The 22,973-nt window shown below is 56.2% G+C and overlaps 6 protein-coding genes across 6 annotated transcripts; 3 read left to right on the forward strand and 3 right to left on the reverse strand.

Moving 5' to 3' along the window:
* Positions 1-141: 141 nt before the first annotated feature.
* Positions 142-2,430, forward strand: F5Z01DRAFT_616205 (OPT oligopeptide transporter protein-domain-containing protein; the record flags this gene model as incomplete). The annotated part of the gene is made up of 5 exons (XM_046260897.1): positions 142-420; positions 479-1,714; positions 1,772-1,917; positions 1,966-2,293; positions 2,356-2,430. 5 exons carry the CDS (start codon positions 142-144, stop codon positions 2,428-2,430), a joined length of 2,064 nt encoding a protein of 687 aa, XP_046121587.1.
* Positions 2,313-4,246, reverse strand: F5Z01DRAFT_409170 (protein arginine N-methyltransferase). Its single transcript, XM_046259532.1, has 2 exons — positions 3,557-4,246; positions 2,313-3,493 (listed from the first exon to the last, which is right to left on the reverse strand). The coding sequence occupies exons 1-2, from the start codon at positions 4,140-4,142 to the stop codon at positions 2,499-2,501; spliced, it is 1,581 nt and encodes a 526-aa protein (XP_046121588.1). The 5' UTR covers positions 4,143-4,246; the 3' UTR covers positions 2,313-2,498.
* Positions 4,247-4,401: 155 nt separating this feature from the next.
* On the reverse strand, positions 4,402-7,626 carry F5Z01DRAFT_671256 (p115 like vesicle tethering protein; the record flags this gene model as incomplete). The annotated part of the gene is made up of 3 exons (XM_046264682.1): positions 4,402-4,608; positions 4,657-4,869; positions 4,924-7,626. The coding sequence occupies 3 exons, from the start codon at positions 7,624-7,626 to the stop codon at positions 4,402-4,404; spliced, it is 3,123 nt and encodes a 1,040-aa protein (XP_046121589.1).
* A 356-nt stretch (positions 7,627-7,982) lies between these two features.
* On the forward strand, positions 7,983-11,557 carry F5Z01DRAFT_646662 (exoribonuclease 2). Its single transcript, XM_046262923.1, has 3 exons — positions 7,983-8,535; positions 8,587-10,741; positions 10,797-11,557. The coding sequence occupies exons 1-3, from the start codon at positions 8,226-8,228 to the stop codon at positions 11,362-11,364; spliced, it is 3,033 nt and encodes a 1,010-aa protein (XP_046121590.1). The 5' UTR covers positions 7,983-8,225; the 3' UTR covers positions 11,365-11,557.
* A 1,900-nt stretch (positions 11,558-13,457) lies between these two features.
* F5Z01DRAFT_646667 (uncharacterized protein) lies at positions 13,458-20,222 on the forward strand. The gene is made up of 3 exons (XM_046262924.1): positions 13,458-19,753; positions 19,808-20,060; positions 20,116-20,222. The coding sequence occupies exons 1-3, from the start codon at positions 13,689-13,691 to the stop codon at positions 20,128-20,130; spliced, it is 6,333 nt and encodes a 2,110-aa protein (XP_046121591.1). The 5' UTR covers positions 13,458-13,688; the 3' UTR covers positions 20,131-20,222.
* On the reverse strand, positions 20,223-22,958 carry F5Z01DRAFT_646668 (tryptophan synthase beta subunit-like PLP-dependent enzyme). The gene is made up of 3 exons (XM_046262925.1): positions 22,684-22,958; positions 22,239-22,630; positions 20,223-22,184 (listed from the first exon to the last, which is right to left on the reverse strand). Exons 1-3 carry the CDS (start codon positions 22,729-22,731, stop codon positions 20,462-20,464), a joined length of 2,163 nt encoding a protein of 720 aa, XP_046121592.1. The 5' UTR covers positions 22,732-22,958; the 3' UTR covers positions 20,223-20,461.
* Positions 22,959-22,973: the final 15 nt, after the last annotated feature.

The following is a 22,973-nucleotide window of genomic DNA, read 5'->3' on the forward strand; positions in this document are numbered from 1 at the left end:
TCTTCGGACTGACTGACGTCGGTCGTGCTTAGTCATGTCCGCTTAACGCCGATGGCCTATATGGCATTACTCATGCTCATGCGCCCGTCTATCAACTTGAAGTCTCATCGACATCTGCGCGTCTCACCACCACGTCAAAGCATGGTACCTCCGATACCACCTGGACGTAGTTTCACTGTCCGCAGTGTGGTGGCCGGCCTCGCGGTCGGCACCGTCATCTGCGCGGCGAATGTCTACTTTGGCCTCCAGACAGGATGGGTGTCCATCATGTCCATGCCGGCCAGTCTGATGGGCTTCGCCATCTTCAAGGTGCTCTCGAAACACTTGAGCTTTCCCTTCACACCGGTGGAGAATGTGCTGCTGCAGAGTGTGGCGTGCGGCATGGCCATTATGCCGCTTGGGTGTGGTCTCGTTGGTGTGGTGAGTTGGGCGAGCGTAGAGATGGTGAGCAACAGAACAGGGCTAATGGATGCCACAGATTCCCGCGATGACTGATCTCTTGAAACCAGAGGAGAGGGGGCCCTTGAATTTGAGCGTATGGCAACTCATCGTTTGGTCCTTGGGCCTCTGCTACTTTGGCGTTGTCTTCGCCGTGCCCTTGCGGAAGCAGGTCATCATCAAGGAGCGTCTGCGTTTTCCGAGTGGCTTCAGCACCGCGGTGCTCATCTCGGTTCTGCACGACCAGGGTCACCAATCTCAGAAGGAGTTGGATGCCGCGGCCGAGGGCAAGTTTGCTGCCTTGGTGCCACGAGACGAGCCTCTCCTGGCGTCGGACCGACTGGAGGAAGAGTACGACGACGACCCTGGCGAAGATCTGCAGGATCCAAAGCACGACTGGGCCGGCAACATGCGCCTGTTGCTCATCTGCTTTGGTCTCTCGGGTTTATACACCGTCTCTACCTACTTCCTCCCGGTCTTGCGGAACCTCCCCATCTTCGGGACGGTGGCGGCTAACACGTGGCTGTGGACGCTCAACCCCAGTTTTGCGTATATTGGACAAGGCATCATCATGGGTGCCGAGACGACCCTGCACATGACGCTGGGCGCCATCGTTGGCTGGGCGATCCTCAGTCCACTGGCCAAGTCCAAAGGCTGGGCGCCAGGCGACGTGGGAGACTGGGAGACTGGCAGCAAGGGCTGGATTGTGTGGGTGTCCTTGTCCATCATGCTTGTCGACGCCGTCGTGAGTTTGGCGTACATTGCCCTCCAGCCTCTACTTGGGAAGCACGTAGCACGCCTCTCTAGCGATGTCTACGGGAGGCTCAGAAGCAGCAGGGTCGGCAAGCTACTGCGACTCGACGCGTACGAGTACACACCGCTACGGAACAGGGATGATGAGCATGCTTCCCAGCGAGACTCGGTTGACGATGCTGAGCGCAGACAGACGCTCACGGATGATCTGGATGCTGACGCACCGCCTGAGCAGCGCATCGGGAAAAAGACCGTATCTATCGGCCTGCTCTTGTCCATCGGCCTGTGCGTACTGACTATTTACATCGTTTTTGGCGATCTTGTGCCTGTCTATGCCACTGTCATCGCCGTCTTGATGGCCTTGGTATTGAGCATCATGGGCGTCAGAGCCCTCGGCGAGACGGACCTGAACCCAGTGTCGGGCATCAGCAAGCTCGCGCAGCTCTTCTTTGCTCTGATCATTCCGCAGGGGCACAAGTCAAGCGTGCTGATCAACCTCGTGGCCGGTGCAGTGTCTGAAGCTGTGAGTCAAGCTGCCCACCCCCAGCTGTCTATACCATGATCACGCTGACCTTGTCAGGGCGCCCTTCAAGCGGGAGACTTAATGCAGGATCTCAAGACGGGCCATCTGCTTGGTGCAGCCCCGAAAGCGCAATTCTGGGGTCAGGTCATCGGCGCCACCGCAGGCGCAATCTTCAGCTCGTTCATCTACAGACTCTACACTACGTATGTCCAACCGGCTCTTCACTCTACGGAACTTGACTGACTTTGCAGCGTGTATGAGATCCCCGGCGAGCTCTTCCAAGTCCCCACTGCCTACGTGTGGATCTTCACTGCCCGGCTTGTCACGGGCAAGGGCCTCCCGTACATGGCCACCGAGTGGGCGATGGGGGCTGGAGTTCTCTTCGTGTTCTTCACCCTCATCAGGACATTTTCAGTTGGCAAGGCATGGCGGTCCTGGGTCCCTGGAGGCATTGCCGTGGCTGTTGGCATGTACAATGTCCCATCTTTCACACTGGCTCGAGCCATTGGCGGCATTGGGGGCTGGATATGGGTGCACAAGATGAAGAGGTCAAACACCCCCATGATCATCCTTGCTTCGGTTGGTCTCCCCCCTTTCTTCCATGTATCTGCCAATAATAGAAATCACTAACCTCATCACAGGGCTTCATCTTGGGCGAGGGGTTCCTCAGCATTGTCAACCTTGTCTTGCAAGGGTTCCAAGTTCCGCACTTTTAGACGCCATATCTCCCCTCCCTCTAGTCTATTCCCAAGATTTATCATCATTAGCATCATCATAGATTTATCTACTTCATCTTCCACGAGCGGCTCTTCATTTCCTGGTCGTTAATCGCCCACTTGGCGCCCACTGTCAATGCCCTTGCGTTGTCCTCGGCAACGGTGTAGATGATCTCGCCCGTGAGCTTGGTGCCGGCCTTGAGATCCTTGCGCGAATCATCCGGCGGCATGAGCAGATAGCCCTGCTTCCAGTGCGTGGGTGTCGTGAAGGGCCCTGTCGAGAAGGCGACATTGCCCTGCTTCTGCTTGTTCCACTCTTCGGGGGTGACCTGTGGCGCAGGCGCGGGCTCGTCATGGTTCGTGTTGAAGTGGTTGTCGAACCAGACGAGGAAACCATCCAGCATGTCAATGTCCTTGTCGAGGGTCGACTCCCATTTCTCCGTGAAGAAGAGCTCCTCCTTCTTGACGGTCATGAGGTCCAGAACCTTGAAGGGATAAGGCTTGCCGCAAACAGACTCCTTGGGCACGACCTCGATCCTCGCCTCGTCGTAGATGCCCTCCTGCATCGCCTTGAAGTCGAAGCCGTAGACGTCTCTCCAGTAGTGAATGTGGTCACCGACAAACTCGGGGTCGGCCACGGGCGCAATCCACATGGTCGCCGAGCTGGGGGCCAGGATGCCGTCTGGCTTCAGATACCTGTCCCGCGCGTAGAGCACGCTGGGCAGCATGGCCTCGTACAGGAGAAAGTAGCCCATCCACTCGCTGACAATGACGTCGACCTTGTCCACGGGGAGGACAACGTCCTCAATGGCACCCTTGACGCAGGTGATGACGTCCGACAGACCGTTGTTGAAGATGTTCTCGCGGGCCTTGGTCATAATGTCGGACTTGTCCACGGCAATGACCTGCTTGGCGCCGGCTTTGGCGCAGAACATGCTGAGGATGCCCGTGCCGCAGCCAATGTCCAGAACGACCTTGTCCTTGAAGAGCTGCTTGTTGTTGTAGATGAAGTCGCGGTAGGCGTCTGTGCGGACGGCATCCTTGAGCATGGTCTCGTGAATCTCTGCGCACAGCGTTAGTTTCTTGACGGTTATCCACCTTCATTGCATTTCTGCCAAGATCATACCGTGTGCTGCATATGACTCAAAGTAGTATTCCGAGTCATCCTTCTTGGGCGCGGATGTCAACGGGGTCGGCTCAGTGTCGTCGCCCCAGCGCTTGTCGAGGGTCTGTTCTACCGTCAGGCGGTAGTTGGCGAATTGGTCGCGCAGGTTCTCCAGCTCTTCCTCCAGTGCCATGGCGCGCGTGGCAGGATCCGCGGACGTCTCCTGATCCGCCTCGAGGACCTCGTCGAGCGTGAACAGCAGAGCGTCGTTTTCGAGCACAGGCTTCAGGTACTGGTCGTCCTCGAGGTCCTTGGCGGAGATCTGCTCAGGCAGAGGCTGGTTGTGCTGCACCTTTGATCGAACGTAGTTGACGAGCTTGATCGCGCCATAAAAGTCCAGTCCCAGTCTCTTGACAACGGCGAGCAAGTCAAAGTTGTGCTTGTCCTTGCAGTACGCCAGCATCTCCTTGGGATTGGGGAAAGTCTGCTCGTCAAAGAGCGACACGACAGTCGAGGGCTCCTCATCCGGCTCGACGTCTTGCCAATCGCTGCCCTCCGAGCTCTCGGAGGCGCTGCTGGCCGAGTCGCGATCGCGGTTTCCAGGCATGTCGATTGTTGTATTCAAAAAAGCGCCGTGGTGGTGTGATGGTGAAATTTAGTCTCGTACTGTATCTCACATGAAAATATCTACAAAACTGCCCGCATCCAACCAGCTAAATAAGGCTGTGACGCAGGGTCTGATCTGCGGGGTGTGGGTCCACATACTACAAAATTGAATCGCTACCTTGATGGATTATTTCATGAATTTCTTTCCCCATGATTTGATCGGAACACGTATATATATGTGAGATCGCTTACTCAGGTATCTAGTCGACGTCGCTGTCGTCACTTCCATCTTCATCATCATCATCGTCATCATCCTCCCCATCAGAGACCGTCTCGCCCAGCTCACGCAGGCGAGCCTTGTACTTGGCGACCTTCTCCTCAAGATCACCGAATACCATGAGGAGATCGTCGAGCTCAGATTGCGTAGAATCCTTCGCCTTGATGGCCTCTGACTTTTCGGACTCGGCCTGGTCACTGTTAGAGTGTGCGATGCGGGGTGACATGGTCTCGCTCACCTTTTTGGCCTTGGTACCCGCGGTATCGGAAACCTTATGTGCTTCTTCAAGTTCGCCTTCCAGATCCTTCATCTTGGTTTCGAGGTCCTTGATCTTCTTGTTGAGTTTCTTGGCTTCTGCCTCGGCCTCCTTCACCTTCTTGTTGGGGTTGGCCAGGGCCTTGGTGTGCTCATCCTTGAGGGCCTGCAGCTCTTGGCTCTTGGTCTTGTTGGCCTGTGATGGTCCGTCAGCACGGCATGAACGTCAAGTACAGCGGCGGGTTCTTACCTTCATCAGATCGACTTCTAGTCGGCTGATTGTAGCCTTAAGGTCGGCGACCTCGGCCTCTGTTCGTCGTTGCAGACGCTCCGCTTCCGTTTCAGCAGTCTTCTTGACCTGCGCCACCTTCTCATCGAGCTCTGTGTCTTTGGATTTGAGCTGTTCGCGTAGCTTAGATAGCTCCTTGTCCTTCTCGGATATTTGCGTCGTCAGTTTCTTTTCGCTTTCGGCTTGTTGTGCCTTGTGCTTCTTCTCAATGTCCGTCTGCTGCGCTTGGAGCTTCTTCTCGACCTCCGCTTGCTGCGCTGCGAGCTTCTTCTGTAGCTCTGCCTCTTTAGCAGCGTGTTGATTCTTCAACTGCTCAGTCTGCTTCTCAAAGGCTGAGTTGCGCGCCGCGAGCTGTCTCTGCAAGTCAGCCTCCTTGGCAGAAATCTGAGATCGCAGCTGCTCCATTTGCTTCTCGACAGCAGCATCCTTGGCTGTGTGCTGCGTCTGCAGCTTCCTCAAGTCGGCCTCGTGGGCTTTTGTCATGGCCGTCATCTCTTCTTTTGCCTTGTTGAGCTCGACAGCTACCAGGTCTGCGGCGCGGCGATGCTCCGTCTTCTCTTGACCAAGCTGGTTCTCCAGCGATGTCACGGCGAGCTGGGAATCCTCCAGTGCTTTATCCTTATCGCTAAGCTGAGCGCGCAGCGAGTCGACCAATTCACGTGAAATGCCTTTCTGAACGCCATTGTTGATCACGGAAATCTCCAACCCTGGTTCCCGATCAATGCAGCGCGTGATGCGGCTGCAGTTGTCCTTGAGAAAATTCACAAAGATGCTGTCAAGGAAGACCTCGGGCAATGTCCCAGAGTCGTCGGCTTTTTGCGGAATGACTTCGAAGTCGCGGACCAATGGATGACTGCGTAGCTCGTTGAGGCGGTCGTGGTACGTGTCGCGATCAAGCCTCGACAAGAGTATCGTTTGAAGACTGGCGCGTGGTATGGGTGAATCTCGTGTGGAAAACTCGTACGCTACGCCCAAAAGCATGGTGCAGAGACCTTGCACAAGGTCGCCTCCAGAGACTACTGGTTGCAAGATGGCCTGAATGAGGCTCTGGATGTTGCTGCCCTCGCTGAGAAAGTCGTTGACGGCGTCAATGTCTTCGTACAACCAACCAAGCAACAGCATCAAGTAGCCCACCAGGATCCGCGGGTCGTCATCGCGACGCAGGCCCGCCACAAGATGGGCCGCCACTGTCTGGATGCTAGTCACCACCTCCTCGCCGTTCTCTGCGTCACCCTCGGTGAGAGCAGACGCCTTTGACTTGGCAATTGGGTTATCGTAGAGGAGATGGAACGCGATCACGGCCGCGAACCACAGGCGATACGGGTCACTGGGTGAAAGGACTGCTGCTGGGTTCATCAACACAGTCAGGACGTTGGTCACCTCGTCGCTCCCCGACTGGTGACCCTCGATGGCTCTGGATAGGAAATGCGCCTTCACTTCGGCATGATTCGAGAAATATGCCTTGAGACACTCGCAAGCTGCAAAGCGGACGTCGAATGCCCCTAGATCCTGAACACTCAGCGTAAGGTCGAGCAGGCCGTCAATCACGTAGACTTTTGCATGCCCATTGGTCTTGTCGCCGTTCTCGTGGATCTCTTGGAGGGGTGCCGTCACCATGAGCTGGGCAAAGCTCTCTTGCATGCTAGCGTTGTTCCTGATCAAGTCGCCAACGGTCACCAAGGCCTCGCCTTTTATTGTCGCGTGCGCCTCGTGACTGAAAGCAAGCTGCAGGACGCTGAATGCCAAGCCTTGTTTCCAAAACGCAGCTTGGTTCTGCGCGGTGCCCTTGGAACCGGTCAGGAATAGGCGAACCACCGCCAAGAAGGCATATAGATTGCGATTGCGTTGCGCCAAGGCCCACTCGGCGATCTCAGGCTCCTGGCTTTGTACTTGCAACAGTTGCGCAAGAAGCTCTGCGAGCTTGCCGATGCAGCCTGATTCTCTGAAAAGCGATTGGTTGGTCTTGTTGCGCCGGAGGAGGTTGACGAGTAGAATGAAGCAGTCCTCCACTGACCGCCCCCCTTCCGCAAGTGAACCATCCGCAGCGACGATGTTGAAGATTCTGTCAAAGGCGTTCTCGAAAGCAACGAGCTTTTGGATGTCGATCGAGTTGTGGGTCAAGTAGATTAGCAGAGTGACGGCCTCGTTGCGGACAGCCTCTCGCTGGTCGTCCAGCGCCGCCACGAGCCGTGGAATACCAGAAGGAGCTGTGAAGATGCACTCCTTTGTACGTTCAGCTCTAGCATTGGAGATGGCGGCGAGCAATTGGAGCGAGTATAGCCGACCGTAAAAGTCGTTGTTTTCCAAAAAGTCCAGTAGCAAGGTGATGTTCTCCGCACGTTGTGTGAATTCGTCAGCCATCCACAATGCCACCTCGTCTGAAGCTTCTGGGCTATCCTCATTCGGGTTGAACAGCATCAGGAGAGTCTCGAGGACCACCTTGACCGTGTCCACATCCTCGCCATCTTTGTTCAAGCTTCCGATCAGACTTCTCAGCGCACCAGATGACACAGACGCCGGGTAGTCTTTGGCAAAGCTGCGTAGACCAAGGATAGCTGCTCTTCGATCCTCGAGGAGGGTTGCTGAGCTGAGTCGGCTGCTCAACGTCGAGATCGTCTCGCTGACAGACTGCTTAGCAGGCGCCGTAGATATAGTAGAGAACATGTTGTCGGCTGTTGCAGGCCATTGGGGGGGATTGGATTGACTGCTGTACTGTGCGTCAAGCGCACCGTTCGTTTGGGATCAGGGGTCGATGGCCATTGGGAAGTGATATTCTACAGGCCATTAGCAGATGCTCAATACAATCGTCGAGTCGCAATAGGACTTACCTCCAACAGTGCTGTCGCGCTCTCTAGCTATAGTCAATCTGTCCTCGAGCTATGGTTGTCTGGACAGCTTGCTAAAGATTGAGTGGATACTGGACCCTGAGCGCCTGCGCCACACCTTCAGCCACAGCGCGGCCAATCAAGTCGTCAGCCTTGCATGAATCAGCACTGAAAAGATGACAGTCGCTGAAGGCTCGGGAGACAAAAGCCTTTCTTGCGCCAACATTGTCAAGCCGACATTTTCAGCGTCGCTTTGTGATCGCCTTCCTTTCATCGTCAATAGGGACCCGCCTTCTTACATTCATTGCAAAGACCACCCATGCCGCATCGCTCGGGCTCGATTTTATACCAAATCCAGGGCGCGCTGCCCCTCGAACATTCATCAAGAACTCGACAGTAGCCGACTCAACTTCCGCGACGTGCGAAACCTAGCCCATCATGGGTATCCCCGCTGCTTTCCGATGGCTGTCCAACCGGTACCCCAAGATCATCTCGCCGGTGATCGAGGACCAACCCGTGAAGATGGACGACGGCTCGACCATTCCCGTGGACACCACTAGGCAAAACCCCAACGGCGAGGAGTTCGACAATCTTTACCTGGATATGAATGGCATCGTGCATCCTTGTACGCATCCGGAGGATAGACCGGCACCGAAGGATGAGGAGGAGATGATGCTGGAGGTCTTTAGGTACACAGACCGCGTCGTCAACATGGTCAGGCCGCGCAAGCTGCTGATGATCGCTGTCGGTATGTCTTGTCCATCAGAATTCACCCCGTACTCCGGCTAACGCTTCCCAGACGGTGTCGCTCCTCGTGCGAAGATGAACCAGCAACGTTCCCGACGTTTCCGCTCGGCGCAAGAGGCGAAGGAGAAGGCAGACGAAAAGCAGGAGCTCATCAAGCTTTTGAAGCAGCAGCACGGCGGCGAACTACCGCCCGACAGCGAATTTAACGTCGTGAAGCAGGTTTTTGATTCGAACACCATCACCCCGGGTACGCCGTTCATGGATATCCTGGCCATCAGCCTGCGATACTGGTGCCAATACAAGCTCAACACAGACCCTGGATGGGCGAAATTGAAGGTCATCATCTCCGACGCAACGGTGCCTGGTGAGGGAGAGCACAAGATTATGGCATTTGTCCGATCGCAACGCGCGTCTCCGGAGCACGACCCCAACACGCGCCATGTCATCTATGGTCTCGATGCCGACTTGATCATGTTGGGGCTGGCGACGCACGAGCCGCATTTTAGAGTTTTGCGCGAGGATGTTTTCTTCCAAGACAGCAAGGCGAGAATGTGCAAGATATGTGGACAAAAGGGCCACGACGCGCGGAATTGTAAGGGTGAAGCGAAAGAGAAGGAAGGAGAACACGACGAAAAGGACCATGGTGTCGCCCTGAAGCCTTTCATCTGGCTTCATGTGTCCGTTCTGCGGGAATACCTGGCCATTGAGCTCAGCGTGCCCGACCTGCCCTTCCGATTCGACCTCGAGCGCGCCGTCGACGACTGGATCTTCATGTGCTGCTTTGTCGGAAACGATTTCCTGCCGCATTTGCCAGCTTTGGAAATTCGGGAGGATGGCATTGACACACTCATGGCCATCTGGCGAGACAACTTGCCTTCCATGGGAGGCTATGTCACAAAGGATGGTCACATTGACATGGACAGAGCCCAGATCATCATGAATGGTCTCGCCAAGCAAGAAGACGCCATCTTCAAGAGACGCAAGGAGCAAGAGAGGCGCCGCGAAGCCAACGCCAAGCGGAGGAAGCTGCAGAACGACAGCAGCGCGCAGAACGGCGCGCCTGGTGGCGGCAATTCTGCTCGAGGCGGCGGCCGACCCAAGAAAGACCAAGATTTTACCCCCAAGCATCTCCTGCGGCCCATAGAGTCATACCATGAGAAGAAGCTGCCTGCCATCTACAACCAGGGTATCACGCACGACAAGGTCGTCAATCGTGGTTCTGCCGATGCAAATGCTGCGAACAAGATCGCGGCCAGCGTCCTCAAGAGTCAGCTTCGCGGTGACAAGCCGGCACCAGCACCGGCTGCGGCCTCTGCCGCGGAACCGGCAGCCGACGCGGAGACCGCCAGCGCGCTTGGGAAACGCAAGGCCACCGAAGCTCTCGACGGGACGGATACTCCCAAGTCCACCGAGACCCCGGGAAGCGCTACGCCTGCCGCTAATGAAGACGATGAGCCAGTGGACAATGTCCGCCTCTGGGAAGATGGCTATCAAGACCGATACTATCAGCAAAAATTCGGGAAGGACCCCGGTGATTTGGACTTCCGCAAGTCGGTCGCCCATTCATATGCTGAAGGTCTAGCGTGGGTACTGCTTTACTACTTCCAGGGCTGTCCTTCTTGGGAGTGGTACTATCCGTACCACTATGCACCATTTGCTGCGGATTTCCGAGACCTCAACCAGCTGGAAATCTCATTCGAAAAGGGCCGCATCGCCAAGCCATTCGAGCAGCTGATGAGCGTGCTGCCTGCTGGGTCGCGCTCCGCCATTCCGGATGTCTTTCACCCCTTGATGCTGGAAGAGAACAGCGAGATTATCGATTTCTATCCCCAGGAGTTCGAGACCGACCTGAATGGCAAGAAGTTTGCCTGGCAGGGCGTGGCTCTCCTGCCGTTCATCGACATGCAGCGACTCTTGTCTGCGGTGGAATCCAAGTACCATCTTCTCAGCGAAGATGACAAGGCGCGCAACGGCGTGGGAAAGGATATTCTCATCTTGTCTGATGCGAATGAGGGTATTTACGATGATATCCTGACGAACTTCTACTCCAAGAAGCAGGGTGCGCCTCATTTCAAGCTGAATCCGAAGAACAGCGGAGGCATGTCCGGCAAAGTCGCCAAAATGGAGGAGTATGTGCCGCATGGCTTGCTGCAATACCCCTTGAAGCGCAAGGCCATGCCTGATCTCGACTATGACAGTTCTGTCACGTAAGTTCACCATCAAAATCTGATCAACGGGGCAAGGGTGCTAACGTGCTACTAGTGTGATTTACGAGATGCCCACGACATCGCAAACCCACAAGTCCATGCTGCTGCGTGGTGCGAAACTGCCGCCACCGGCGCTGAACAGGAGTGACATTGAGATCATGAAGAGCAAGTCCAAGCGAGGTGGACGCAACCATGGCGGCGCCCCTCTGGGCCGATTTGACCACAACACTGGACGACATGAGCCTGTTAACTACGGGCCCAACGGAAACGGACAACGAGGAGGCGGCTATCGAGGAGGCCGAGGCGGAAGCCGCGGTGGTAATGGCGGTGGTGGTTACGGTCGTGGAGGATACAACCCGCCACACCAGTCGTTCTCAGGAGCGCCACCCCCAGGATGGCAACCACCGCCTCCTGGAGGCCCTGGTTTTGGTATGGGTGGCCCTCCACCGCCACCGCCGACGTATCAGCAGCAAGGAGGAAGAGGCGGTTACAATAACGGCTGGGCGCCGCCGCCTGGGCCACCTGGACCTCCAGGATACTATGGGCAGTATCAGGGACAGCCTCCGCCACCAGCTCCCAGCTATAGAGGCAACGGCCCGCCCCGAGATTCACGAAGATATTAGGTGACCTGTATGGATACCTCAGGCGATATAAACATAGGGGAGGTGCAATTTTGCATTTGGCAGCTGTTGATCTGGGACTGGTTCGAGTAAAGGCGTTGGGGTACTAGTGTATCTGGGAAGACAATATTGAAGAGAGGACGAAACCACTTGAGTACAAGACATGAAATAGAAAATATGCAATGCCGTTTCGCTGCGACTGCGCGTGATGTGATAATAATAAGTTCCCTAGCTTGAAGTTCCCTGAACTCCTGAGGTTGCCGAGGCTGAGTCAGTTCTCCCGCAGCGAGCATCAGGGGTTGGAGTCAGGTCCGGGGTGCGAGATTGCCACGCCCACTCGCGGCAGTTTGTAACACGAACAGTTTGTACACGGGCATTCTGCAACACTGGACAGTGCTTGTGGCCTATTATGAGGGAATATTTTAGGGTCTACAGCGGGATTATGAGCTCCAGCCTTTGACAATTGCAGAGGGGATTGATTCATCGCTCCAGCCTGTACGACTTGCCCAAGGCCTGATTGATCAACCATCGCCAATCCAGTTAGCCTGGTCTGGTCAGGTACCAGCAATGGGCAGCCTGGCCCCCAAGAGCTCCAAACGCCAATAAACGGGAACACCACCCCACCTTGATATAATACCTTAGCTCCGCATTTGATGAATCAACTGAAGGATTAGGAAAGGACTGGACCCTGGTGACCACAGTTGCCCGTCCGTGGACCGTGCCTCGAGCTTTGCTTTTCCCCCCGGGTCCCCTCTGCTCGGACTCCAAGCCAGCTCAGCGCACAAAGGACAGGACCGCAGCGTCCAGGAAGCTCGAGCGAGTCGCACGCAAGCCAGGCCAACAACGGCCTTGCTCGATGCTGTAGCAATGGACGCGGACGCTAGCCTAGTCGGCTCTCTCGTCGACAGGCTGGCCACGAGGGTACGCACGTCCAAAGAACATTGAAAGCAGAGTCGAGATACTGACCCCCAGATCAACAGCTGCCCCATCGCACAGGCACGAATGGCTCGACGTTGCCCGACGACAACATCCTCTCCGTCACGCGCGCTACCCTCGTCGAGTTTAGCAAGGTCTCCATAGAAACTGTCCTCGAATCGCTCCTCAGCCTGCTCGAGGGGCTCGCGCGCCCCTTTGAGACCGTCTCGTCTCACCCCAACCATGTGCTCCTCTCCGAGCTCCACGTCTTGGCGCTCGCCGCCGATTGCTGCTCGGCCAAGTGGAAGAGCTTGAGGCACGGTGTCAAGAGCAACGCCCGGCGCGACGATGGCGATGTGGACGACGACGACGACGAAGACGAGGAGGAGGAGGACGACGAGACAGAAGAAGACGACGACGACGATGATATACCGCGCCCACCGCCCCTCGACAAGGTCCTCGTCAATCGCATCCTCGACGCCCTCAAGAGGCTACTCGAGCCTATACCAGACGAGTACCAGCTCCCTCCGTCCACACTCCTGGACCAGGTTTCGCAGCGCAACGTGACGATCCCCCGGCTGCACCAGCCCAAGAACCCGACAGCCGCCTCCGAGCTCCTCGGTGCGCACCTGGCTGAGCTCGACACGCACGTCAAAGTGGTGATGGAGTATGTCACGGCATCCAGCTGGAATGCATCCTTTGACTACTTTAGAAATGCCATCTACGCGATACGGAGCAGCATGGCCGCAGGTGGCCTGGATGCTCCCAAGTCCGCCGTTGACGCGGAAGTCTCTGCCCTGGTTGTCGTCCGGCTGCTGTCCTTCTTCTGGGTAGACGGGCCCAAGTTGCGTCTTGTGATCCAGGAGATCTGCTCGAGCTACCTTCACTTTCGCAGGCCATACCAGGACGCCGTGGCAGTTGTTGTCCCCCTGCTGATCACCAGGTGGATCGATCGCTTCCCAGCTGAATTCGTCCAGCTCCACGTCCGACGGAGGCGACTCGACGTGTCCGCCGATACGCTATTCGACATGGCGCAACGTGTGTCGGATGATGCAAAGCGCCGCATGCTCCACGTGCCTCTGCAAACTTGTCTATTGTTCTTGCTTCCCGATATCTTCGAGGTGGCAAGTAACCTCAAGGAGGCCAAGAGCAGCGGAATCGTCAAAAAGGTGTCCTTCTTGGATGGATTGAAGAAATCACTACGCAACGGTCACGAATCAGCCGCCTTTTGCCTCGTGGCTCTGCTACGTGCGGCTCGCCACTTTCATGCTGAGAGTGACGCAGCGCTGGTATCGTACGCGCTCGACGTGCAGGATGAAGTGCGCGAAGCCGTCTTCCAGCGACCCATTTCTGGAGGCCCTTCACCATCGCCAACACTGGGGCTGGACACATCGCCATTTGGGCAGGAGATTATGACAGCCGCCTTTGTGGCTCTGGCTCACTTGAATCTGGACGGCTCTACAGAGCCCTTGGTCGAGAGCTGCGTTGCGCGTTCTGCGCCGGACAGTTTCAAAGTAGCTGCTGTCCAAGCCTGTTGCTACTTTGCGCGGCAGCCAGATAACGCCAAGTACGCTGAACTATTTGACCAGCTACAGCCTTTCATGCAATCGCAGCTGGAATCAGAGACCAAATATGGTATCGACTCGCGCAAACGATCCGTCGCGAGCAAAGACGGAGCGGACATGATTTGCAGCGTCCTGGACTTCCTAGACGCGGCGCCCCGGCGCCTCATTACCGGTCCCGTCAGCATCAACTCGCCCACCAACTTCTTCCGCCCCTTTTTGCTCTGTGTCTTGTCGCCTGAGATAACAATCCGTCGACGAGCCATCAGCGTGGCGCAGCGGCTGTTCAATGACCATGGAGAGGCGTTTCGGGAGGTCTACAACGGACGGGCCCTGGACAGCATCACGCTGCGGAAAGACTTGTGGGGACGAAGTTCGAGGGTGCTGATCTCGCTGTGTGAGCGTATTGCTGCGCAGACGAGCGACTCTGCCCTTGCTACATTGCACGATTGCCTAAAGGCACGGCTGTTGTTGCTCAAGAACATCCCAGAACTTTCCGAGGTCCCCAATGATGTCTCAGACGTTGTGCAAGCCTCGTCGAAGCTGGAGACCATTCTTCTCGTGTCACTATGCTCTGCCGACCCCGAGGTATGCCAGTTGGTGACTTCCTGCATTGGCATATTCTTGGAGGAGTGCTCCGTCATTGATCAAGTCGCTGAGGCCGCCAAGGCATCAGCCTCGGTGCTGCGCAATGGAGACATTTTCCGCGAGATCGCGTCACCGGAATTCCACTTCACTGGCTTGGTTGCCTTTCAGAAACGGAACCGTGGTTTATTGCGGCGCATGCAATTCCCGACAACGGGTATTCTCAACGCTTGGGAGACGGCATTTGATAGATGGATACACCTTGCCAAGGATGTATCTACCGCGAGCACGGATGCCGTCGATGACAAGGCGCTTGCAGAGTGGCGCAACTTCTCAGGCTTCCTTGCTTCTTTGGGCGGCATATGTGTCGCTGACCAGGCTATTATCCTGGAAGAACCCGCCCTCGGAGGCTTGAAGTGGATCGACCGACTGTCCTCGGAGAATTACGAAGAGACGTTGCTGACGAGATACCTGCGCCTGAGCATCCAGTTGCTCGCATGCGCCAATGTGCGTGTACGTGAGGCCATGCGGGACGTTCTGTCTAGTGAGGTATCTCCGTCGCTGTATCAGCCCCTGTTCCGCGCTCTGGAGTCTGAACTCGAGGTCCTCTTCACGGGCGCTCTGGCAACATCTGACAAGGCCCAGGACAGTGAGATCATTTTCGCGGAGCAGGGCGCGTCACTTCTGCGCGCTCTGGTTGAGCGGTTGACGACGCCGTCGGACCTTGGCGCGGCGTCTTCGATCCACCTCGGCGCCTTGACGCTGAACTTTGCCAAATTCCTAGACGGGGTGCCTGAGAGCTCGGACACTCTCAGAGTCAAGATCCGTGTCTGCCATCTGTGCGAAGCGGTCACGAAAAGAAAGGAGCATCTCAATCTTCGCGACGATGTGCGGATACGGAACCAGTTGTTGGAATGCATCTTTGGATGGATTGCCCGGCCACGATCATCACACGCTGAGCACAATGGACACTCAACACGCCAAGATGACATGGCACGTCTTCAAAGAGACCTTGACAAGGCTTGCCTCAGGTCATTGTCGGATCTCACCTATCGCTTGCCTCTTCAGCCATCCGAAAGTCAGACTGACGCCGGCATGAGTGAGATCAAGTCACAGATGTTCCACACCTACTTCAACCGCTTCCTCTCCTTACTAAATCACGAGACTCCAGAGTCGGGTCGCAACGAAGCCACCGTCGGCCCCGCCGTCAGAGAGGACACCATCTCGAATTCCGACCTGGCCATCACCATCCTCTCCAACCTCCTCAGCGCCAACATTGACGTTGGTCTGAAGCATTCGCTCAGCATTGGATACCACGAGAACCCCGAGATTCGTACAGCTTTTGTGCGCGTTCTGTACAACATCCTTGTCCAAGGTACCGAGTTCAGCAACTTGACCGACTCTGCTGTGAGCGAAAAGTACGAAGAGCTCCTTGAACTGCTCACAAAGGATCTGTCGCTTGCAGTTTCCATGAGCTCCATCTGCCCGAGCACCGAAGTTGACGAGGTTGCCATCTGCCTCCTCACCGTATTTGAGCAACGAGGGCTCACCTTTGAACTGTTTGAGGCTCTCATCAAGCAAGAGGTAGAAGACACCAACAACGAGGCGGAGCTTCTCCGGCGCACATGCGTGCCCACCAAGATGCTCTCAGTGTATGCCAAGTGGAAGGGAGCGCAGTACCTCAAAGACACGTTGCAAAAGGTCCTTGATAGACTCATGCTCAATTTCCAAGACCTCGACCTTGAGCTTGATCCAGCACGTGTTGGCTCGGCGGAGGAGTCGAAGAAGAATGCTCTACAATTACGCATCGTGGCAAAGGTGTTCATTGACAATATCTGTGCGTCTGCGTCGAGCATCCCCCCGTCTTTCCGCAAGATCTGCCATATCATCCTCAATGCGGTCGAGCCACGCTTCCCGGATGCCAAGTACACTGCGATCGGCGCCTTTATCTTCCTCCGCTTCTTCTGTCCCGCCATCGTCGCCCCGGATGTCGAGGGGCTGGCCACAAAGGCGCCTACCAAGGAGATGCGCCGCGGTCTCTTGCTGATTGCAAAGGTCATTCAGAACTTGGCCAACAATGTGCTGTTCGGCGTAAAGGAACCATACATGTTTCCGCTGAACGACTTTCTTGTGCAGAATGTCTTTGACATCACGGGGTTCTTGCACGAGGTGTCTGTGCCACCGGAAAAGATTGAAGGCCCAACAAACGTGGATCTGTTCGATTTCGGTTCATGCGTAGCGCTGCATCGCTTCTTGTACGACCACTGGGACCATGTTCGCCAGACCCTCGTCTCTAGGGAGAGACGGGAGTACGTCCGGTCGCCAGGAGAACTATCGCGTGGCCGCTCACCGCTGCTCGAACCCATTCGCAACCTCATTGCCAACCTGGGGCCACCTCCACTGGCCGTGTCATGGAATCGGCCTCAAGTATCTTCCAACAGCCCGCCGCTATACTCCCGATTCCAGAATTTCATGCTGCGCAACGCTTTCAGGAGCACCGAGTCCTTTTTGACAGCTAGAGCTGTCTATGATGGTGGTGAGAGCAGAGACGGACTTTCCATCATCTGCATCATTCTCAGAAACATTGAGACAGAGGGGATCGATCATGATACCTTGCTGTACTGTTACCTCAAGATTGCGAGCAGGCTTTGGCATGAACCATTTGGACTTCTCATTGATGCTACATGCTACAATGGTCGCAACGAGCCACAAGATGAGCTGTTTCGCATGCTCGAACTGCTCACGCCAACAGAGCTGGCGCGCAGTCTTTCCCGAATCTACATTTACAACATGAACAACGCCTTCAAACGCTGCTTCAGGCGACTTCTGAGGGTCTGCACGCGTAACGAAGCCAGCGTCTTTCATCCGAAGAATGTTGAATACCACCTTGTCGGAAATATGGAAAGTTTACAGACGCACTTCAACTTGAACCAGCTTCACCTCCCAAAGGAGACGATCAGCGTCATCCAGGATAGCCGCTTCGTTTTCAAACCTGTGACGCGCCTGTCCAAATCAAAGGGCAAGATAGAGGTGATCATCAAGGTGGGCGACCAATTTGTCCAGATCACCACGGCCAGGAAACAAGAAGTCTTTACTGGGTTCCGGATGAGCACAACGGTGAACGATGTCTTCCGCTTGGGAGACATTGATGAAGCTGCCACGTCTATACAGACGGAAGACGACTCTGCTTTCGGCCTTCGAGCCGACGGCGGCAAGATTGTCATGTACTTTACGAGTCCCATGAAGGCGGACATTCTTCAGAGCGTGCGGGGCGCCAAGAGCATCCAGGGCAAGGACAGCCGGACACACAAGCCAACAGAGAGGTTGATCCGACCACAGGATGTCCCTGGCACGCTCCTCAACCTGGCTTTGACAAATCTATCGAGTGCAGACCATGTACTCAGGGTCTCCTCGTACAACCTGCTCGGAGCACTTTGCAAGGCCTTCAAGTTCAGCTCAGCGGCGAAGCTTGTCTGTGCCAAAGATCTGTCCGTGCCTCTCGACGCCAGTAATTTCATCGTCAGTATGAGCAAGGAGCTAGCCAAGACGGAGCCACAATTGACGTCCGACTTCTTGACCGAGTTCTTCGTCGGCTGGGAGAGCTTTCCTGAAGAACAGAAACCGTTGAGTCTAGCGTACATGGCCCCGTGGCTCACTGGGTTGCGAACCAACGTTCTCTCCAGCGAGCAGGATCCCGAAAAGGGCCGGGAGCGCGTCGCGCTACTCATTCGAAAACTCATCGACGTGGCCATTATTGATCACGCCCAATCCTACACGCTGCAGCAGTGCGTTTGGCCGGCCATAGCGCAAGACGAGGTTCTACTTGAAATCTTCCTCGATGAGATCATGAAGACCTCCATGGGCTATAGCAACCATGACGAGGCGCTCGAAATCATCTCTTCAATCGTTGCTGGCATCGGGAGCGTCACGCTGCGTGGCAAGATCCTCTCCAGGCTACGCAAGGCTTTGAATCGCTCCTCTTTGAGGCCCACCAAGTACCTACCAGACAATGCTGTGTGGGCGGAGATCTGCATTCTGCTGCACTTCTGCCTGGCTCTATCTTTCGACAATGGCATCCAGGCCCAGCTTTTCCTTCCCGAAGTCTTCCACGTCGTGACTATGCTGTTCAACACGGGCAGCCAGTCCGTGCGCATGCTGGTGTACAGGCTACTCATCAATTCCGTCCACGCGGCGTGCACATCGTTCGCGCTGGACGACGTCCCGGCCAGCAAGCTGAGGGCCAACCTGGAGGCGCTGGGCGAGCCCAAGGGCGACATTTTCCCTATACATCCCACGTTTGTACGCGAAGGGGCGTCCATCTCGACGGCGCAGGACTCTGGTGCCACTCTAGCCGCGACCGAGCATCTGGCCGCTGTTCTTTTCGATATTTGCCAAACAGCTGCCCCGTCTTTAGACATGTCCAATGCCTGGCGATCACGATGGATGAGTTTGGTGGCTAGTACTGCCTTCCAGAACAACCCTGCGATTCAGCCAAGAGCATTCACAGTCATGGGCTACCTGGCGCGTGAGGAAGTGGACGATGACTTGCTATACCAGGTCTTGGTGGCCTTGCGTAGCAGCGTGGGTAGGTTTGAGGAGGAGAGCAGCACTGAGATGTTGGTATCCATCACAACATCCCTCTCCAAGATGATGGCCAAGTTACCGTCTGCGTCGCGCTACGGGCTGCAATTGTTTTGGCTGGCGATATCACTTGTCAGGCTGGTTCCGTCGGCCATGTTCAATTGTGCCGCCCAGTTCCTCGAATCGGTGCTGGCCAACATTGGCACTGTAGGGGACGTCAGGGGGGAGAACATGGTCTCTCTGCTGCTCCAGGGCCGCGAGCAGCTCGACGAAGCGGCCATGGCTCTAGATGAAGCATATGGCATTCACTTCAACAACAACAGCTTCCATTTTGCCGTGTGTGCTTGCTTAGCTCGGGGGCTGACCGACACCACCACCAGACCCACGGCCATGCGCGTGCTCTCGGCCTTTTTGGAGATGACGACAACTCCTCCAGAGCAAGGACCCCATTCTGGTGCACCTACTGTGTCCAGTTCGCCGTACTTGGCCTTGATCCGAGCCAGAGCCACCGGCCACGACGAGCTGAGGGACAGTCTTTGGCGAGCCGGCATTGACCCAGAGGACCCTGCGTCCGAGACCGTCGACTACCAAGGACGGCGCGACGTTCGGACTTTTGCTGACCATGAGCTGCTGCTCATCACCGTCATGGAGATGGTCGACTTCCAGTACCTCGAAGACGCTGTACAGACGCGAAGTCTTCAGTGGTTGAATGCACTCGCCCAGGCCCGCCCTGCCGTGATGATACATCTGTGAGTTGGTCCACTTTGTATTTGGTATCGAGGTCAAGACTGATAGTGAGATAGGTGCGGTTCCATGCGAACGATCCTGGACGACGTGCTGTTACACGGACAGAACTCGGCACCTCTCGAGGCAGCCCATACGCTGCTACGAACATTGACCTCGAACAAGAAATATGCACGCGCCATGAACTCGGGCGGCTCCATGGCCGAGATACTGGAACAAAACGGCTTTGGCGGTCTGTGGCGCTCATGCTCCATGGGCGCTATGGACGACATCCACCGAGACTGCTTTGACTTGACCGAAAAGCTCATTGAGGTATGTTCCCTTGACTGTTCGATACAGGGGTGCAGCGGACTGACTTTCTTTACAGCTCATTATCATTTAGCGACGGCATGTAGTGATGATTGATGATAGCCCAAAACTATAGAACAATTGGATATTTTCTGCTACATTGACGCTGTTCACTGCCGTGACGCTTGCTTGCTTGCTTACTTGAGACACATGATTCCGGGACTTCACGTTTCGCAAAGGCATTGGCGGAATATGTCTAAAAAGTGTGCATGTTGGTTTATTTACTTTCGTGTACCCCTGATGTATGCCAACTAGTCTCAAAATGCCAAATGGTATCGCTCCCGATCTACGATTTCCTTTCCCCCCTAGTCACAAACGCCCGACCGTGATGACATGCTTTTGAACGACAACTCGAATTTCGTCCCTTAGAACCGGAGATCCCAGCCAATCTTGGGACCCAGCTTCGGCAGCTCCTCCGCGACACTCTGCACGTCCTTGTCGCCGCGGCCGCTGACGCAGATGACCACATCCTCGCCCTTCTTCATTGTCTTTGCGAGCTCGATGGCTCCGTAGATACCATGCGCCGTCTCGAGCGCAGGAATGATGCCCTCGAGCTGACTCATGAGGCGGAAGCCAATGAACGCCTCGGCATCGGTGGCCGCCACGTACTTGGCCCGCTCATTGTCCTTCCAGGAGCTCAGCTCGGGGCCGACGCCGGGGTAGTCAAGGCCCGCGGAGACAGAGTGGGTGTCCTGGATCTGGCCGTGTTCGTTCTGGAGCACATATGTCCTCACGCCGTGCAGCACACCCTTGGAACCGCCAGAGAGGGTGGCGCTGTGTCGTGCCGTGTTGATACCGTCGCCGCCCGCCTCCACGCCGAGAAGCTTGACGCTGGGGTCGTTGGAGAAGGGGTAGAACATGCCGACGGCGTTGCTGCCGCCACCGACGCAGGCGACGACGGCATCGGGGAGCTTGCCGCGCTTCTCGAGCATCTGCTTCTTGGTCTCTTCGCCAATGACCGACTGGAAGGTACGGACGATGGTGGGGAAGGGATGAGGTCCAATGGCAGAGCCGATGATGTAGTGGGTGGTGTCGAGTTCCGTCACCCAAGCGCGCATGGCCTCGTTCACGGCGTCGCGGAGCGTCTTGCTACCGGCCTCGACGGCGACAACCTTGGCGCCGAGGAGACGGATGCGGAAGACGTTCAGCGCTTGACGACGAACATCTTCGGCTCCCATGTAGATTGTGCACTCCATACCAAACTTGGCGCAGACGGTAGCGGTGGCGACACCGTGTTGCCCAGCGCCGGTCTCCGCAATGATCTTGGTCTTGCCCAACCTCCGGGCAAGCAACAGCTGTCCGAGGGCATTGTTGATCTTGTGGCTGCCCGTGTGGTTCAGATCCTCTCGCTTCAACCAGATGTTAGCACCTCCCGCATGCTCGGTGAGGCGCTCGGCCAGATGGAGACGGCCAGGGCGTCCCATGAACTCGTAGTACGAGCGATACTCCTCCCAGAAGGCGGGGTCGTCCTTGATGGAGTTGAATCCCTCCTCGAGCTGGGACAAGCAGTCCATCAGACTCTCGGGCACGTACTGGCCACCGTACTCGCCGAAGCGATCGGGGATCTTGCCGTGCAAGGCAGCGAGCTGTGACACGAGGTCGGTGTCCTGCTCAGCTGTCAAGCGGTCCTCGTTGGTGATGACCCCCTCCACCGTGACGCTCTCGCCACTGGGCTCTTGGGCGGCAGACAGGGTCTCAATGATGCCAACTTCGCGCGTCTGGCCGTTGGTATTGCCGCTGCGTCCTCCGAGGTAGGCGCAAAACTTCTCCACGTCGTTGTAGGCCTCGCCGGTCTGGGCCTTTTGCACTGTCGAGATGATCTGGCTGCCCACGACCACACCGTCGGCGACCTGCGCGACGCTGAGGAAGTGATCACGAGTGCTGACGCCAAAGCCAACAGCGGCGGGCTTGTTGCCGCTGTACTTCTTGACGCGGGCCACCAGGTCTGGGAGGTTGGCGTTCATGGTGCCCGTGGCACCTGTGACGCCTTGTCTCGACACGACGTAGATGAATGAGTCGGCGAGCTGGCAAAGAATCTTCATACGGGCTTCGGAGGTGGCTGGGGCGATCAGAGGGACGTACGACAGACTAGTAATGGTTAGCGACATTCTCTCCACCGGGGGGTGATCACGCATAGCTTACCCTCCACGTGTGCACAGCTTGCGGAAAGAGACGGCCTCCTCGGGCGGCAGATCCACGACAATAAAGCCATTCACGCCACTCTCGTGGCAGTCCTTCAACAGGCGTTCCTCGCCGTAGCTCAACAAGGGGTTGTAGTAGCCCATGAGCAGGACCGGTGCCTTCAGACCCTTACTCCGCGCGGTCTTGACCATGTTGAGGGTAGTCTGTATTGTGACGCCATTCTTGAGGGCGACTGTGTTGGCTGTCTGGATCGTGGGACCGTCGGCGATGGGGTCGGTAAAGGGCGCGCCGAGCTCGAGCACGTCTGCGCCTCCACGTTCCATGGCCAGGAGGATCTCGGGCGTGTCCTCTGGCTTGGGGTATCCTGCCGTGACATAGGTCACCAGGGCGCTCTAGAGGGATATCAGCAACGAGATCGTGCGCGCGCTTGTTCCAGGTGGCTTACCCGGCCCTCATTCTTGCACTGCTCAAACGCACGCTTGATGCCCTCCATGGTGTAGGTGCTCTCCGCTGCTGCGAATGCGGTATGCTGGTAGGAACGTATTGGAAGAGGGTTGAGGGTTGTCGTCTGGTGGAGTTGAAAACGAGCAGATTTATTATATGGCAACAACTCGAGGGCGATTGATGTTCTTCTCTAAGCAGCGGGAAGAGAAAATGGGCCAATCTACTTATATACCATCTATTGAAGGCAAAAAAGTCGACAGACAATGGAACGAGGTGTGGGTGGTGGGGTGT

The sequence above is a fragment of the Emericellopsis atlantica genome (assembly GCF_019669845.1).
Source record: "Emericellopsis atlantica unplaced genomic scaffold F5Z01scaffold_4, whole genome shotgun sequence".
In the NCBI taxonomy this organism is placed as follows: domain Eukaryota; kingdom Fungi; phylum Ascomycota; class Sordariomycetes; order Hypocreales; family Bionectriaceae; genus Emericellopsis; species Emericellopsis atlantica.

Bases quoted from the DNA above. Each gene is read 5' to 3' on its own strand.
- F5Z01DRAFT_409170 (XM_046259532.1), bottom strand. From the start codon at position 4,142: ATGCCTGGAAACCGCGATCGCGACTCGGCCAGCAGCGCCTCCGAGAGC. The intron at 3,494-3,556 runs GTATGATCTTGG...CGCTGTGCGCAG, and splicing joins TGAGTCATATGCAGCACACG to AGATTCACGAGACCATGCTC.
- F5Z01DRAFT_646662 (XM_046262923.1), top strand. From the start codon at position 8,226: ATGGGTATCCCCGCTGCTTTCCGATGGCTGTCCAACCGGTACCCCAAG. The intron at 8,536-8,586 runs GTATGTCTTGTC...AACGCTTCCCAG, and splicing joins GCTGCTGATGATCGCTGTCG to ACGGTGTCGCTCCTCGTGCG. The intron at 10,742-10,796 runs GTAAGTTCACCA...ACGTGCTACTAG, and splicing joins GACTATGACAGTTCTGTCAC to TGTGATTTACGAGATGCCCA.
- F5Z01DRAFT_646667 (XM_046262924.1), top strand. From the start codon at position 13,689: ATGACAGCCGCCTTTGTGGCTCTGGCTCACTTGAATCTGGACGGCTCT. The intron at 19,754-19,807 runs GTGAGTTGGTCC...ATAGTGAGATAG, and splicing joins CCTGCCGTGATGATACATCT to GTGCGGTTCCATGCGAACGA.
- F5Z01DRAFT_646668 (XM_046262925.1), bottom strand. From the start codon at position 22,731: ATGGAGGGCATCAAGCGTGCGTTTGAGCAGTGCAAGAATGAGGGCCGG. The intron at 22,631-22,683 runs GTAAGCCACCTG...ATATCCCTCTAG, and splicing joins AGTGCAAGAATGAGGGCCGG to AGCGCCCTGGTGACCTATGT. The intron at 22,185-22,238 runs GTAAGCTATGCG...AACCATTACTAG, and splicing joins AAGCTGTGCACACGTGGAGG to TCTGTCGTACGTCCCTCTGA.